This window comes from Elephas maximus, chromosome 22 (genome assembly GCF_024166365.1).
Source record: "Elephas maximus indicus isolate mEleMax1 chromosome 22, mEleMax1 primary haplotype, whole genome shotgun sequence".
Lineage (NCBI taxonomy): Eukaryota > Metazoa > Chordata > Mammalia > Proboscidea > Elephantidae > Elephas > Elephas maximus.
In genome coordinates, this window is record NC_064840.1 from 9709422 (window position 1) to 9725005 (window position 15584).

General features: G+C 50.6%; 1 protein-coding gene across 8 annotated transcripts in view; it reads left to right on the forward strand.

The window, feature by feature from the left end:
• CUX2 (cut like homeobox 2) overlaps window positions 1-15584 on the forward strand; it is a 276654-nt gene that overhangs the window by 236861 nt on the left and 24209 nt on the right. For 7 of the 8 annotated variants that reach the window (XR_007514987.1, XM_049866783.1, XM_049866784.1 and 4 more), the window contains exons 6-14: window positions 3670-3793; window positions 5791-5867; window positions 6834-6900; window positions 8423-8471; window positions 9343-9447; window positions 13228-13419; window positions 13537-13595; window positions 14680-14728; window positions 14819-14918. Coding sequence is in view for 7 of the 8 variants with exons in the window: in XM_049866783.1 (XP_049722740.1) it covers window positions 3670-3793; window positions 5791-5867; window positions 6834-6900; window positions 8423-8471; window positions 9343-9447; window positions 13228-13419; window positions 13537-13595; window positions 14680-14728; window positions 14819-14918 (822 nt within the window). In the remaining variant the exon portion in view is untranslated. Of the gene's footprint in view, window positions 1-3669; window positions 3794-5790; window positions 5868-6833; window positions 6901-8422; window positions 8472-9342; window positions 9448-13227; window positions 13420-13536; window positions 13596-14679; window positions 14729-14818; window positions 14919-15584 lie in introns of those variants that run through there. The other variant, XM_049866786.1, reaches the window with a different exon arrangement.

The following is a 15584-nucleotide window of genomic DNA, read 5'->3' on the forward strand; positions in this document are numbered from 1 at the left end:
TAGGACTTTAATAGCTAGGACAGAGGCTAACAGAGTAAGTTGGTCCCAAGGTTGGGGAACTCAGATTTTGGAATTCTCAGGCCACAGGTCGCCTGGCCAGACCCTCCAAATGGCCTCCAGCTGCAGTTTCTCAGGCTTCTATTTAGAGGGAGCCTGAACTCTGGGCTCTCAGCGTCCGCCCTCCTGAATCCTCGCAGGCAGAATCCTGGCTCCGTCCTCTCCATTCCCTGGGTCTTTCTGCCTGGGCCTCCCAGGGGCTCCCCCAGAGAGTTCAGTTCAGGCTCCCACCCTCCACGGCCCCTGCACGCCCTCTGCTCCCACAGTGAAATCAGTGCCAAAGGCACACGCTGATCCCCTTTCCCTCCCGGCAATGAGTCGCCGCAAGGCTATGGAGGTGGACATGACATGGGTCCTGCCCTGTGGCATCTGCAGGTGAGGCAAGTGGAAAGCGGTGCAGGCAGAAGAGGAGCGTCGGAGTGTGTGCTGTCAAAGGAGGGGAGAACCTGAGTGCTCCTCAGTAAGTTAAACACAGTTACCACAGGACCCAGCTACTGCACTCCTACATACATACCCAGGAGACCTGAAAACTGATGTTCAATCAAAAACGTGTACACAAATGGTCATCGAAGCACTATTCACAGTAGCTAAAAGGCAAAAACAATGCAGGTGTCCATCAGCAGATGAATAGATAAGTAAAACGTGCTGTATATATCTATACAATGGAATATTATTCAGCCAATAAAAAGAACGAAGTTCTGATACATGCTACAACATGAAAACATGATGCTGAGTGAAAGAAGCCAGACACAAAAGATCAAAGGTGTATAATTCCGTTTATATGAGATGTGCAGAATAGGCAAATCCACAGAGAAAGAAAACAAATTAGCAGTTGCCAGGGGCTAGGAGCAGGGAATGAGTAGTGACTGCTAATGGATATAAGTTTCTGTTAGGAGGGACGAAAATGTTCTGGATTGAGGTAGAGATGGTGGTTGCGGTACTCAGTGCCAGTGAGTTGTTGTTAGGTGCTGTTGAGTCGGTTCTGAGTCATAGTGACCGTATGTACAACAGAACAAAACACTGCCTGGTCCTCACAGCCATTGTTATGCTTGAGCCCATTGTTGCAGCCACTGTGTCAATCCATCTTGTTCATCTGTGTCAATCCTCTTTTTCACTGACCTTCCACTTTACCAAGCGTGATGTCCTTCTCCAGGGACTGATCCCTCCTGATAACATGTCCAAAGTAATCTCACCATCCTTGCTTCTAAGGAGCATTCTGGTTGTACTTCTTCCAAGGCAGATTTGTTTGTTCTTTTGCCAAAAAAAAAAAAAAATTTGCCAGTCCATGGTATATTCAATATTCTTTGCCGACACCACAACCCAAAAGCATCAGTTTTTCTTCAGTCTTCCTTATTCATCATCCAGCTTTCGCATGCATATGAGGCAATTGAAAACACCATGGCTTGGGTCAGGCGCACCTTAGTCTTCAAGGTGACATCTTTGCTCTTCAACATTTTAAAGAGGTCTTTTGCAGATTTGCCCAATGCAATGCGTCGTTTGATTTCTTGACTGCTGCTTCCATGGGCATTGATTGTGGATCCAAGTAAAATGAAACCTTTGACAGCTTTATCTTTTGTCCGTTTATCATGATGTTGCCTATTGGTCCAGTTATGGGGATTTTTGGTTTTTTTTTTTGTTGTTGAGGTGTAATCCATACTGAAGGCTGTGGTCTTTGATTTTCATCAGTAAGTGCTTCAAGTCCTCTTCACTTTGAGCAAGGAAGGTTGTGTCATCTGCATAACACAGGTTGTTAATGAGTCTTCCTTCAGTCCTGATGCCCCATTCTTTTTCATATAGTCCAGCTTCTCGGATTATTTGCTCAGCATACAGATTGAATAGGTATGGTAAAAGGATACAACCCTGACACACACCTTTCCTGACTTTAAATCACGCGGTATTCCCTTGTTCTATTCCAACGGCTGCCTCTTGATCTATGTACAGGTTCCTTGTGAGCACAAATAAGTGTTCTGGAATTGCCATTCTTCACAATATTGTCCATAATTTGTTATGATCCACACAGTCAAATGCCTTTGTATGGTCGATAAAACACAGGTAAACATCTTTCTGGTATTCTCTGCTTTCAGCCAGGATCCATCTGACATCAGCAATGATATCCAGGTTCCAAGTCCTCTTCTGAATCCAGCTTGAATTTCTGGCAGTTCCCTGTTCGTATACTATGGCAGCTGCTTTTGAATGATCTTCAGCAAAATTTTACTTGTGTGTCATATTAATGATACTGTTCGATAATTTCTGCATTTGGTTGAATTATCTTTCTTGGGAATAGGCATAAATATGGATCTCTTCCAGTCGACTGGCCAGGTAGCTGTCTTCCAAAGTTCTTGGCATAGACAAGTGAGCACTTCCAGTGCTGCATCCGTTTGTTGAAATATCTCAGTTCGTATTATGTCAATTCCTAGAGCCTTGTTTTTCAGTAGAAACCCTGGTGGCATAGTGGTTAAAAGCTACGGCTGCTAACCAAAAGGTCAGCAGTTCAAATCCACCAGGTGTTCCTTGGAAACTATAGGGCAGTTCTACTCTGTCCTGTAGGGTCTCTGTGAGTCAGAATTGACTCAACGGCAACAAGTTTGGGTTTTTTTGGTTTTATTTTCACCAGTGCCTTCAGTGTAGCTTCGACTTTTCCTTCAGCACCAGCACCATCGGTTCCTGATCATATGCTACCTCCTGAAACAGTTGGACGTCAACCAATTCTTTTTGGTATAGTGACTCTGTGTATTCCTTCCATCTTCTTGTGATGCTTTCTGTGTCATTTAGTATTTACCCCATAGAATCCTTCAGTATTGCAGCTCAAGGCTTGACTTTTCAGTTCTTTCAGCTTGAGAAATTGTGAGTGTGTTCTTCCCTTTTGGTTTTCTGTCTCCAGTTCTTTGCACATGTCATTATAATCCTTTACTTTGTCTTTTTGAGCCACCCTTTGAAATCTTCTGTTCAGCTCTTCTACTTCATGATTTCTTGTTTGCTTTAGTTACTCGATATTCAAGAGCAGGTTTCAGAGTCTCTTCTGACATCTATTTTGGTCTTTTCTTTCTTTCCCGTCTTTTAAATGACCTCTTGCTTTCTTCATGTATGGTGTCCTTGATGTCATTCCACAACTCGTCTGGTCTTTGGACATTAGTGTTGAAACCTGTCCGCCGTGGGTGACCCTGCTGGTATTTGAATATCGGTGGCATAGCTTCCAGCATCACAGAAACACACAGACCCCCATGGTACGACAAACTGACAGACACTTTGGGGCGGGGGGCGCCAATGAATTACGTACTTTAAAAGGGTTAAAATCTTGAATTGTGTGTCTGTTTTACTACAATTAAATAAAAAAACAAACAGCAGGTCGAGGCAGCATGAATGGGTCTGGGAGAGCAGAGGAGGCTTCTGGGTGTGCTGCCTGAGGCAGGCACTATGGGAACAGACGTTTGGGCTCACTTGCAGCTGGGAGGTGCCACGGTGACAGAGGATCCAACAGCTGCACTCTCTCCAAGGCCCAAGTTTGGGAAATTGATTCTTCCCCCAGCACAGCCAATCCTGGCTTGCAGAAAGCAACTGGCCCTCAGGCCATTCTCCCAGTGAGGGGTGTTTTTCCCTCTTTTCCTCCCCCAGAGCAAAGAGAGGGGACGACTCCGGCCAGGCCCACGCTGACTGAGGGCAGCCGCCTCCCAGGCCTTCCCTGCAAAGCCCTCTTGACAGAAACCTTGCTGCAGAGAAATGAGGCCGAGAAACAAAAGTGAGTGAGGGAGGGGCGTGTGGGGCTAGGAGGGGGGCTGGACAGTCACCCTCCTGAGGAAACCAACTCCCCCTACACCCGCGATTCAGAAAGGGCGAGGCTTTTGGCCTCCAGCAGGTCTGAGTTCAAGTTGCTGACTTGCTGTGTGGCCAGTCCTAGGAAGGTCACATCACCCTTCAGCCTCAGTTTCCCCATCTGGAAAACGGGCTAATGGTGGTATCAACTCCTCGCCTGCTGTGAAAACGAAATAAGATGTTACCTGTAAGTGTTTAGCTCAGCACTTGTACACAGTAGGTGCTTAGTTAGTGATTGCCCTTACTATTGGTATGGTGGTAATAATGCCTACAGTCTTGGGGTAGTTCTAGACCTAGGACAGTTTTATGGTGATGATTACATTTAACTCTTTATTCATTCACTTATTCTTTCCTTCATTCATACCACATATTTATGGAGCACCTACTGTGTGCCAGGCACTGTTCTAGGCTCAGGAGACACAGCAACAAACAAAACAGACAAAAATCCCTGCTGTCTTGGAGTTTACTTTCTAGTGAAGGAGACACACGAATGAACAAGATAAAATATATGGTGTGTTAGATGATAATAAGGGTAGTGGGGAAAATAAATCAGGGGAGGGGGCACAAGGTGGGGCAGGAGGCTGTGGTTTTAAATAGGATGTTAGAGAGACCTCCCTGAGAAGGCAAACAAAGGCCCAAGGAGGTAAGAGGGTGAGCTTTGCAGGTATGTAGGGGAAGGGTGTTCCAGGCACAGGGAACAGCCCGTGCAAAGGCTCTGAGATGGGAACGTGCCTGGTGTGTTGAGCTGCAAGGAAGTGAGTGTGACAGAAATGGAGTGAGCAAGGGGGAAGGGTAGGATGTGAGCTCAGAGGCAAAGGGGATGCCTTCCTGGAAGTCACTGCGCTTTGCATAAACCATCTCTGGTCCTCCTAGGGCTCCTCCTGCTCTGGTAAGAAGCTTGAATCATGCCTGAGGTAGGCCCCAAGGAGCTGGCTGAGAACCCCAAACTCTTGCCACACAAGGAGGAAAAGTGTACCCCTCCCATAGGGGCAGTAGCCGATGATATTGAGCAAATATCATCATACCCCCACTGAAGCAGGTCCCCTCAGAAACCCCATTTTACAGAAGAGAAAGCTGAAGCCTAGAGAGATGAGGTGACTTCCTGTAGGACCCTGAAAACTCTAACAGAAGCTTAACTGAGGCAGCCATCATGGAGGCCACACAGTCAGCACAACAGGGCAGCTGTGGAAAACAGTTGGGTGGTTCCTCACAGAGTTAAACCTGGAGTTACCATGTGACTCACCAAACCCACTCCTAGCTTTAGATCCAGGAGAACTGTAAACAGGGACTCATACTAGTACATGTACCTGGTTGTTCAGAGCAGGCCTGTTCACAACAGCCCAAATGCCCATCACAGATGAATGGGATAAACAAGATGTGGTACACCCATACAATGGAATACTCTTCAGCCATAAAAAGGAATGTTATTAATACATGCCACAACATGGATGAACCTTGAAAACATGATGCTAAGCAAAAGAAGCCAGACACAAAAGACCAGGTATTATTAATTCCATTCATATGAAATGTCCAGAACAGGCAAATCCATAGAGACAGAAAGTAGATAAGCGGTTTCCAGGGGTAGGAGATGAGGGAAATGGGGAGAACTGCTTAGTGGGTACAAGGTTTCATTTTGAGGTGATCAAAGTGTTCTGGAACTAGACAGGTGGCTGTTGCCCAATATTGTGAATATACTGAATGCCACTAAATTGTCCATTTTAAAATGGTTAACTTTGTATTACATGAATTTCACCTCAGTTAACAACAACAGGGCAGCCAAATACCTGAATTTCTATGTTAAAAAGACAGAGTTGCAGATTTCTAGGAACCAGGTAAGGGAATATGAAGCCGGGATGGGGTCTGGTTCAGGGACCCAGGCCAGGCCATCCCTGCGGCTGACATAAGCAGCCTGTCTCTCCACAGGGGCCTTCAAGAAGTACAAATCACTCTGGCAGCCAGACTGGGGGAGGCAGAGGAGAAAATCAAGGTTCTACATTCAGGTATGTATCAGGACATGTCCCCTGCCCTCGATCAGCACCCTGCCTGGCAGACCAGGAGGCCCAGCAGGAGGGGCAACAGAGGGGCAGCCAACGTGGGGACACACCTTTGTCTGCCAGACTCAGGTGTTCCAGAACCAGAAGACGAGAAGGCAGTTTGGGAAGGGAGAGGGAAGGCCTACCTCACTCAGCTGGGATCTGAGGCCTCTAGCCCCCAGTGGCCATATTGCTGTGGAAAGAGGGTTTGAGGTAGAATCAGATCAGGGCGGCAAACGCAACGCCTACAGGGGCCGGGCATGCAGTGAGAACAGAGTCAGGAAAGGCAATGGGGAGGGATGAGGTCTCCGGCAAACTGGAGAGCCCAGGCCTTGTCTAAAGAGATGACTGCAGCTCGGTGCCAGCCAGGGGCAGCCATGTGACCCAATGTGGCTAATCCCTTCAGTTTTCCAACAGAAATCTGGAATTTTGTAGGAAAACCCTTGTTTATTATAATGTGAATATGTCCGTTAACAGCTTTGGTCTTCCCCCTCACCGCATCCCCACCCCATGTCTCCTCCTCTTCCATCACCAGGTCAGGACCTCAGGGTGGGTTGTACTTATGAACAGCTGGCCCCACCCAGGTCCTTGGGCGACCCAGAGTGTTGGGGGATTCATAGCCCCAGGCCCTGGGGCAAATAGCACCCCCCACTCTGCCTGGGCCCCTCAGCTCCATAGACTCATAGAGAATGTTCTTGTCTGCCTTCCCCACCCTGGCCACTCACATCCCCCACCAGCTTGAAGCCCCTCAGGAATGGAAACTCACTCCCTGTCACCAGTTCTAATGATGAGAAAGGTCTCCCCCCCACCCCACCCCCGCCTTGTTCTGCCTTAAGGGCCTCACACTATGCATGGGTTCCATCTGCCTGGTGGGGCCCAGCCCTCTCCCTCTTGGGGGTGGGAGCCTCACCCAGCCTGTTTTCTTTTTCCCAGCGTTAAAGGCCACACAGACAGAGCTGCTGGAGCTGCGGCGGAAATATGATGAGGAAGCGGCGTCCAAGTAAGGGAGCACCCTGCAGAGGTGTGCCGCTCCCTCTGTCCTTCCCAAACAGGCTGCTTTCCTCTGACCCTCCAGGATCTGCCTCCTGCTTCTGGCCCCTCCAGCACATGCCTCCTCCCTCTGGCCCTCCTAGAACTGCCCCCTCCCTCGGACCCTCCAGGTCGTGCCTCCTCCCTCCTGCCCTTCTAGAACTTCTCCCTCCCTCTGGCAATCTTGGAACTGCCTCCTCCCTCTGACCTCCCTAGAACTGCCTCCTCCCTCTGGCCCTCCTAGAACTGCCCCTCCCCCTGGCCCTCCCAGACATGCCTCTTCCTTTTGACCCTTCTCCCTCCAACCCTCCACTTGAGGCACCTGCGTCATTAAGCCACCTTGGCTCCAACCCCATCCTCTGCTCCCCCATCTTCTGTGCCTCGCCTGCACCACAGCCTGTAAATGACACTCCTGGGACAGGGACTCCACCTCACCCCTATCTCCTGGGGCTACCCCCAACCCCCAACGCCAGTCCAGCCCACAGGGCCAGATGGTGTTAACCTAAATTAGTCTGCATTCATGTTCCTTCAGGCTTCAAGACATCACTCATTCCACAAGCACTTATTGAGCACCTACTGTCTGCCCAGCTCTGCACTGGGCACATGGTGAATGCTATGAAGGGAAGGACCAGGAGCAGCAAGAGAGGATAATAAGGAGGGGGCCCTCTTAGCCAGGGTGGTCAAAGAGGGCCTCCCTGAGGAGGTGATGTTTAGGCCGAGACCTGAAAGATGAGGAGGTGGCCACGTGAAGGACGCCGGGAAGGGTGCAAAGGATGGCCCTGAATGTGTGTGCACACATGTGTCAGTTTTAGGCACCAAATGCCCCCCTCAAGCCTCCTGTGTCCCTGCCACATGCTAGGCAGAATGGAGACCAAGGTGGACAGGGCTGATCCTAGCCCCCAGGTGCTGGCAATCTTAAAGGGGTCAGCAAAATAAAGGAATGACCGCCTGGGAGTAGTTGTGAGAGGCCTCCGGGGGACACTGTAAAGCTGGGTCTTCAAGCCGGACGGATGCTGTTCACTGGTGGACAGGCACTCCAGGAGGAAGGGACAGCAAGGACAGAGGCCCAGAGGCTGGGCTCTGCTGAAGCTCAGAGAGTGACCCCTTGGGAGATGGGAGGCCAGGCTGCCTGAGGGGCCAGTGCTGAGATGTTGTCCCCATTTCCCCACCCTTTGAGGTCTTCTCCCCCCGGGCTGGCTTCTCTCCCTGAAGAAGCTCCTCAGCCCCATTTCTGGACCCTTGGAAACTGGTGGCGTAGTGGTTAAGAGCTACGGCTGCTAACTGAAAGGTCGGCGCTTTGAATCTACCAGGCGCTCCTTGGAAACCATATGGGGCAGTTCAACTCTGTCCTATACTATTGCTATGAGTCGGAATCGACTCAATGGCAGGGTGTTTGGTTTGGTTTTGGCTCAGGCAGGGGCTGGGATAGCAGGATGGGCAGGGCCCTGCAACCTCCAGAGGCCCCTCCTCAGGGCCTGGTCTTTTTGTCTCAGGGCAGATGAAGTCGGCCTGATCATGACCAACCTGGAGAAAGCCAATCAGGTGAGGACACCCGGAGGCTCGCCTCTGGCTGGAGTGGGGCTTGTTCTGCCCAGGGTCTCAAGCTGGACTGGGGCTGCAGGGGGAGCCTCAATATTTACTGACTTGTGTGCCATGAACATGCGGAGTGCTGGGACCAGGAGCTTCCCAGGGAAGGAAGTCTGGGCTGGGGGTGCAGACAGGCAGTTTGGAAACAGTGGCCCCAGCAGGAATAGACAGGAAAGGCCCAGACTGCAGGGTCAGGGACCACATCCAGGAGGAAGTGGCATGGAGCAGACCCCTGAGGGACAAACAGGAGAGTGAGGAAGGTTAGCATTGCAGGCGGGGTGGGGGATAGCCTGCAAGCCCTGCTCAGGTGGGCTTACTGCCTGCAAGGTCTCCCCAGGCGTCTCCTGGCAGCAGGCAGAAGGAGGCAGGGCCTTGACCCCAGCCTGCAAGTACCCACCTCTGGGTGAGCTGGGAGGCAGGTCCCTTCCAACCAGACCCAGTGAAGGAACCATGTTCTGTGGGGGGGTCGGGGGCAAGCCAGAGACTGCTTCTCTCTCCTCCTTTTCTCCCCCTCCCATTCCCTCCAGCCCTCTCACTCAATCCCAGCCACACAGCCGCCAAGTATGCGTGGACCCCAGCCTTCCCTGGGGTCCCTATCATCTAGTCCCAGCCCCGGTCCTTGCAAGTCCTTTAGTCTCTGAGCCTCCGATATCACGTTTATAGTCACGGTACCTACATCCTGCCCTTCCTCTGGCTTCAGGTGTGTTGACATCTGGTGGGCAGACTTGGGTGGGACTTTGAAAGGAGGTGGGTGTGGCCATCGGAAGTGGAATTCCTTGTGGCTGCACTCATGTCTTAACCGTACTTTCCCCATTCTCCTCCCCAGCGAGCGGAGGCTGCCCAACGGGAGGTGGAAAGTCTTCGAGAACAGCTCGCCTCCGTCAACAGCTCCATCCGCCTGGCCTGCTGCTCCCCCCAGGGGCCCAGTGGGGTAAGGGTGGTCTTGGGAGGTGAGACAGGAAGCCAGAGAGGAAGGTTAGGAAAGGCTGTGGTTTGGGTGTAAACACGTGGTGACATTTGTGGGGGTTGATTGTGTCCACCTGTGTGACATTATGAATGGGTGTGTGTGGTCCTTGTGTGCACACAGTGGGCAGAGCTGTTTGATTGCCAAGGTCAATGTGTAAGTTAAACGTAATTCTATGGCTTGCTTCGCCAGCTGAGGGTAAAAATACAGCCACAGCCCTCTCAATTTTCCAAGTAATGGTTTGGTCTCCTACATACCCTGATAAACAGAAAGTCTATCGTCTTCCTTTGGAGACCTCGCTAACCCCCAGTTGCCTGAGAATTCCAGAACTTACTCAGGGCAGAGGAATCATTCCTGTCACCAGATACCCAGCAGAGTAGGGGTGAGTTTCATCAGTATAGCCGCGGTGCGGTTCCGGAGGCTGCCATCAGGCATCACTATTAAACGCTGGTCTCACACAGCCTGGTGGATGTGTGGGACAGTGAAAGTTGGTGACTTTGCTTGTCTCAGTCCCTGCAGGACTGTAGTGGAGCCACACCCCAAGATCTGAGGTTTAACTCTCTTATTTGGCCATCGGTTCCCAAGACATGCCAGGGTAATTGGTCCCAGGGGGGTTTCCCACTCCAGCCACATGCCGTAAAGAACCTGTCCTCCTCAGTCATCGATCTGAGGTTACTGGCTAAGCCTTTCTCATTCCTCCTGGTTAGTTCCTCTTTTGGGTCCTGGTGTCATTTCCTGCCAAGGAATTTTGGGTAGAGCCACCCCAGCCTCCCTCTCCTCTCATGTATTAGTGGTTTTAGTCTCTCCCCTCCACAAGACCTTGGGCTCCTTATGTAAATTGGTCTTCCTTCTCTCCAAACTCTGCATGCCAAGGGATGAGACACATGACTCCTGACATAATAACAAGGCCACTCTGGAGTGATTTTCAGTCTCCACCCATGAACATGAAGTGGTCAGCATAATTTTTACTTCGTCTGACACCCTGATACGCAGGCCCATGTGTCTTGGTCTGGCTGTCTGGATATTGGTATGTGTCTCTTTGAGCATCTCTTACTCTGTGCTGTGTCTGTTTGTGACCTTTGGGCAAGTGACTGTATCCTTAATCTATCTGTGCCTCAGTTTCCTCATTTGTACAAGGAAGACCTACCTTTTAAGATTATTGAGAGGATTACATGTAAAGTACTTAAAATCACGCTTGGCTCACAGCCAGAGCTTCAAACTGGTTTGAACCGGTTCAGTCATGGCCAACGAAGCAAAACCAGAACAGACCCAAATTTTTTAAATCAGCCACAGGGAGCTTTGCTGGCTTGCGGGGTGAGCTTTTCTGAGCACAACAGTGGCGCTCAGTGCTAATTAATTTAATTTTTTAAATGTGGGTGATTCAGAACCAGAACTGGAAAAATTAGAGGTCGAAGCCCTGAAATGGGAGACTTGGAAGAGGCATCGGGAGTCCTTTCAGGAGCTGACGCATGAGACTGGATTATTCGTAGGACTGAAGAGAGTGACACACATTCAGAGTGGCACAGCCGGCCACCAGCTTTGAGCATGGCACCACTGTTTGAGACTGCAAAATCTGATGGGCAAGAAATTTGGTTGCTATGCAATGTGTGTGGTGCCCTTGTTTTTTAAGAGGAGATTAAGTTTCCAGCAAGACTTCAACCTGTAATTTTTCCCGTTCCGGTTATAGTTCTGGTTCACCCAAATTCTAAAAATTCAAGTCTGTTCCAGTGTCATTTTCTCGGCCATGTTTGAACCGGGAAGAGCTGGTTTGAAGCCCTGCTCATAGCATATGCTCAGTAAATGTTTGCTGCCAGTAGTAGTAATAGTAGTCGTGGTGGCGGTGTGTTTTGGTGTGTCTGGAGATATTTTTGCCCATGTGAGCATGTGACCTCTTTGAGCACACGCATCGGTGTGTGTCACAGTGACATGTCCGTGTGAGTGTGCCTCCTTGATGCCTGTGTATTTCTGTGTGTGTGCGTGTCAGCATGAGTGCTTGGGCAGGTATGTGTGCCAGTGTATTCTGTGTCTGCAGGTGTGTCCTTGTGTATGTTAGCCAGTGGCTGTGTCCCATTAGACTGTGTGTATGTGTCCACATACCTGGTGTCTACACAACACAGAGAGACAGAACACAAGAGAGCAGAGATGTGGGAGAGACAGAGAGAACACAAGAGAGCAGAGATGTGGGAGAGACAGAGAGAACACAAGAGAGCAGAGATGTGGGAGAGACAGAGAGCGAGCAAGCTCATGAGAATGCCTGCAAGAGGAACCTGCCAGTGGTTCTTAATTAACCCCCACGGAACCCAGCAAATGCCCGCGCTAATCAGCCACGGGGAACTTTGCTGGCTTGAGGGGGTGAGCTTTTCTGAGCACAACAGTGGCGCTCGATGCTAATTAATTTAATGTATTAATGGCATCCGCTTCCTGTTTTAATTGGCATTTATCTCCATGGAAGAATAGCTGGGGCTGGGGCTGGGGCTGGTGGTGGTGGTGTTTTTTTTACTTTTTCCCCTGATGCTTCTTAGATTCGTTTGTAACTAAGCCTGAGACCAGCCTCACTGCAGGTTCTCTCAAACAGCAACTTCTCCTGCTTCGTCCAGGACAAAGTGATCATTTCCTAAAGGCTGGCAAAGCCGTGAGACTGGGGCTGATAGGAAATTAGGAGGAAGGAACCACCCCCAAATGTGGCCTGTGGCTCTAAGGTCTCAGTCTAACCCTGAGGGTCTTTTGCTGCCTGGGGTGAGGACATCCCCCTGGGGTAGGACCTGGGCCTGAAAACCAAAGTTTTGAACATGCTGTTCCCTCTGCTAAGAACACCCCATCACCTGCACTTCCTCATGCAGCTAACTGCTTCCCTTTTTTGTTCTTTTTTTTAATAAACTTTTTAATTGAAGTATAGCGTACACAAGGAAGTACATATCATAAGTGCACAGCACATTGAATTTCCACAAAGCAAACACACCCTGTACCCAGCAAACAGAGTGTTACCAGCCCCCGAGAAGACCCCCCAGGCTGCCTTCCAGGTACTCCTCCCCAAGGAGTACTACTACCCTGACTTCTGACAGCACCAGTCGGTTTTGCCTGCCTTTGCATTGATCTTAATGGAATCACACCGTGTGCGCTCTTTTGTGTGGCTTCTTTTGCTCCATATTATATTCAGGAGATTCATCCATGCTGTGTTGTGAGTATTTGTGTGTTGTTCATTTTCATTGCTATATAGTTTTCCATCGTGTGACTATACCGCAGTTTATTTGTCCATTCTTCTGTCGATAGGCGTTTGGGTGTTTTCAGGTTTTGGCTATTACAGAGAGTGCTACTGTGAACATTTGTGTACCTGTGTCTTGGTGCACAGGTGCCTGCATTTCTCATGGGCATACACCAATGAGCGGAGTCGCTGGGAGGCTTAGGTTCAACTTTAGTAGATGCTTCCAAGCAGTTTTCCAAATCACTAACTTTTTCTTGAACTTCATCACAATTTAGATGTATCTTCCTCCAGAAACCCTTCCCTGACCGCTCCTTCTCCCTCCTGATTGATTTGCAGGAAGAGAGTAACAGGCATGAAGGCTGGTGGGACCAGCATGAGCAAAGGTGTGGTGGTGGGAAGAGGGGCCTGTGTCACTGTGTGGAGCTGAGCCCTGGGGCTGCACCACAGATGGATTTCCTGTTTTACTGAGGATTTCAGGGGCAAGGGGAGCCAGCCCTGCAGTCCCTGCCCAAGCCCTTCAGTTCAAAGCCCCTCTCTGCCCCCAGGATAAGATGAGCTTCGCACTGTGCTCAGGCCCTCGGCTGGAGGCTGCCCTGGCCTCCAAAGACAGGGAGATCCTGCGATTGCTGAAGGATGTGCAGCACCTCCAGAACTCTCTGCAGGAGCTGGAGGAGACCTCTGCCAACCAGATCGCAGACCTGGAACGGCAGCTCACGGCCAAGTCCGAGGCCATTGAGGTAGGCTATGGGAAAGGAGCTCAGGAGATGGGCCAGGCGACCCCAGGCAGAAGGACCATCTCAGCCGGTCCTTCAGGCCACATGGACCGGCCTCACCATCTTTCTTTGCTCTTTTAGAAGCTGGAAGAGAAGCTCCAGGCGCAGTCTGACTATGAGGAAATCAAAACCGAACTGAGGTACTGTGTGGAGTAGGGCTCCACGGGACTGGGGTGCTGCCTGGGAAGACAAGATGGGGCTCTTGGCAGAGCTGATAATCTTACTCCTTCCTACCAGACCCCGCTTATAGCGCTCTTACCTGTTCTTCACTGGTATTTTGGGTGTCCAGTTAACCATCCTTGACCCTACTCCCTCAAGAGCTGCCTGCAGGAGAATATACAAGGTGGCCATCTTGGTGGGCCTGTGGGGGTTGTAACTGGGGTGAAATATTAATTCTCTGAGCTAAATCCGGCCAGCACGGGAGTCAGTTAGCCAGCACCCCTCCCAGGTAACACTGTAATCCATGTCCTAGTCACTTAGTGCTGCCATAACAAAATCCTAAAGAACAAAATTTATTGTCTCATAGTTCTGGAGGCTAAATCGAAATTCAGGGCATTGGCAGGGCTGTGTTCTCTCTCTGTGCCGGCCCTAGGGGAAGATCCTTCCTTGTCTCTCAGCCTCAGTCGCCCTGGGCACTTCTTGATTTACAGAAGGATCCTGGCATTCAGTCTTCCCCTTGTGTGTGGCCCTCTTTCCATGTCTGTCCTTGTCTTTTATAAAATGCCACCCTGGAGAGATTAGGAATAGAACCTACCCTATCTGGTATGACTTTTCTAACTGATAACATCTGCAAAGAAAAACCATATTTCCCCAAACAGGGTCATATTCATGGGTGCAGGGCTCGGGACCACAAAATATTTTGTGGAGGAACACAATTCAATCCATGACACCTCGTTAATGAGCCTGCAACTTAAGGCCTGTTGTTGCAAAGAGAACCCAGTGACATACAGGGTTGGGGGTGGGGAGCAGTTGTTCTCAATCAGGGAAGGAGCAGGTAGAATGCCTCAGGCCAGCCAGCCCTTTTCCCAACCTCTCGGCAGGGGCAGAGTAACCAGTAAGTAAGGTAGGCACGGGCTTACTTGTGTTTTACTTACTAACCCATAGTAAGTATGTAAGTAAGTATGGCTTAGTAAGCAAGCACAAGTAAGCCTGTGCCTACCTTGCTTACTGGGTAATCGTTCCTGCCCCTGGGGACCAGCTGACCTCAGACGCTTTCTCCGGCAGCATCCTGAAAGCCATGAAGCTGGCCTCCAGCAACTGCGGTCTGTCCCAGGTTAGTGTCCCCACCACCATCCCTGCAGGGTGGGCTGCCTAGAGCCTCCCACCAGCGGTGCCCTCTCAGCCTGACCTCCTGTCTCCTCAGGGCCTGGCCAAGCCGGACGACTCGCTGCTTATGGCTAAGGAGACCTTCTTCCCCGCACAGAAGTTCCTCCTGGAGAAGCCGGCTCTCCTGGCCAGCCCTGGTATGAGGGGTGCTCCTGGTGACGGCTGGGTGGTTCCGCTGGGGTCTCTGCCTCCTTCGTGTCTGAGCACCATGCCATTCCACACACATATTGATTGAGCGCCACCTCTGTACCTGGCGCTGTGCTGGGCGCCGTCTGTGATTCAGCCAGCAGGCACCCCCCTTTTGAAAGGTTCTGCCCACACCAAGACTTAGTGAACAGTGGGGACTTTATTGAGGATGTCACAGGGAAACTAGGTGAGGGAGCCTTTGTACCGCCCCTCCCCCCTTAACAGACCTCTCGGAATGGCCTGTAGATACCACTGCTTTCCCAGAATTGCCTTCTTACCTGTACAGAGGCCCTGGAGACAGATTTTGTTCTCTTGCCTCATGTGACCCCAGCCAAGGGTTCCTCCAGAAGTGGGCAGGAGTGGGGCCTGCATCCTGGGCCCAGGAGGTGGAGTGAGCCAGTGCTTGAGAAGAGGTCCTGCCAGTGGCTACGAATGCAAATGCCTGCCTAGGGTGCAGTGCTGCATATAATAAGCGCTCAATTAATGTTCACACTGATGGGGACAAGGGCTCTTTCATCATTGGTGGAGGGAGGGGTCTCTAAAAGTAGCATTTGAACTGGTTTGGAAGGAAGAGCCTAGAATGGGGGTGGAGGGGCAGTAACAGCCAACATCTGCTC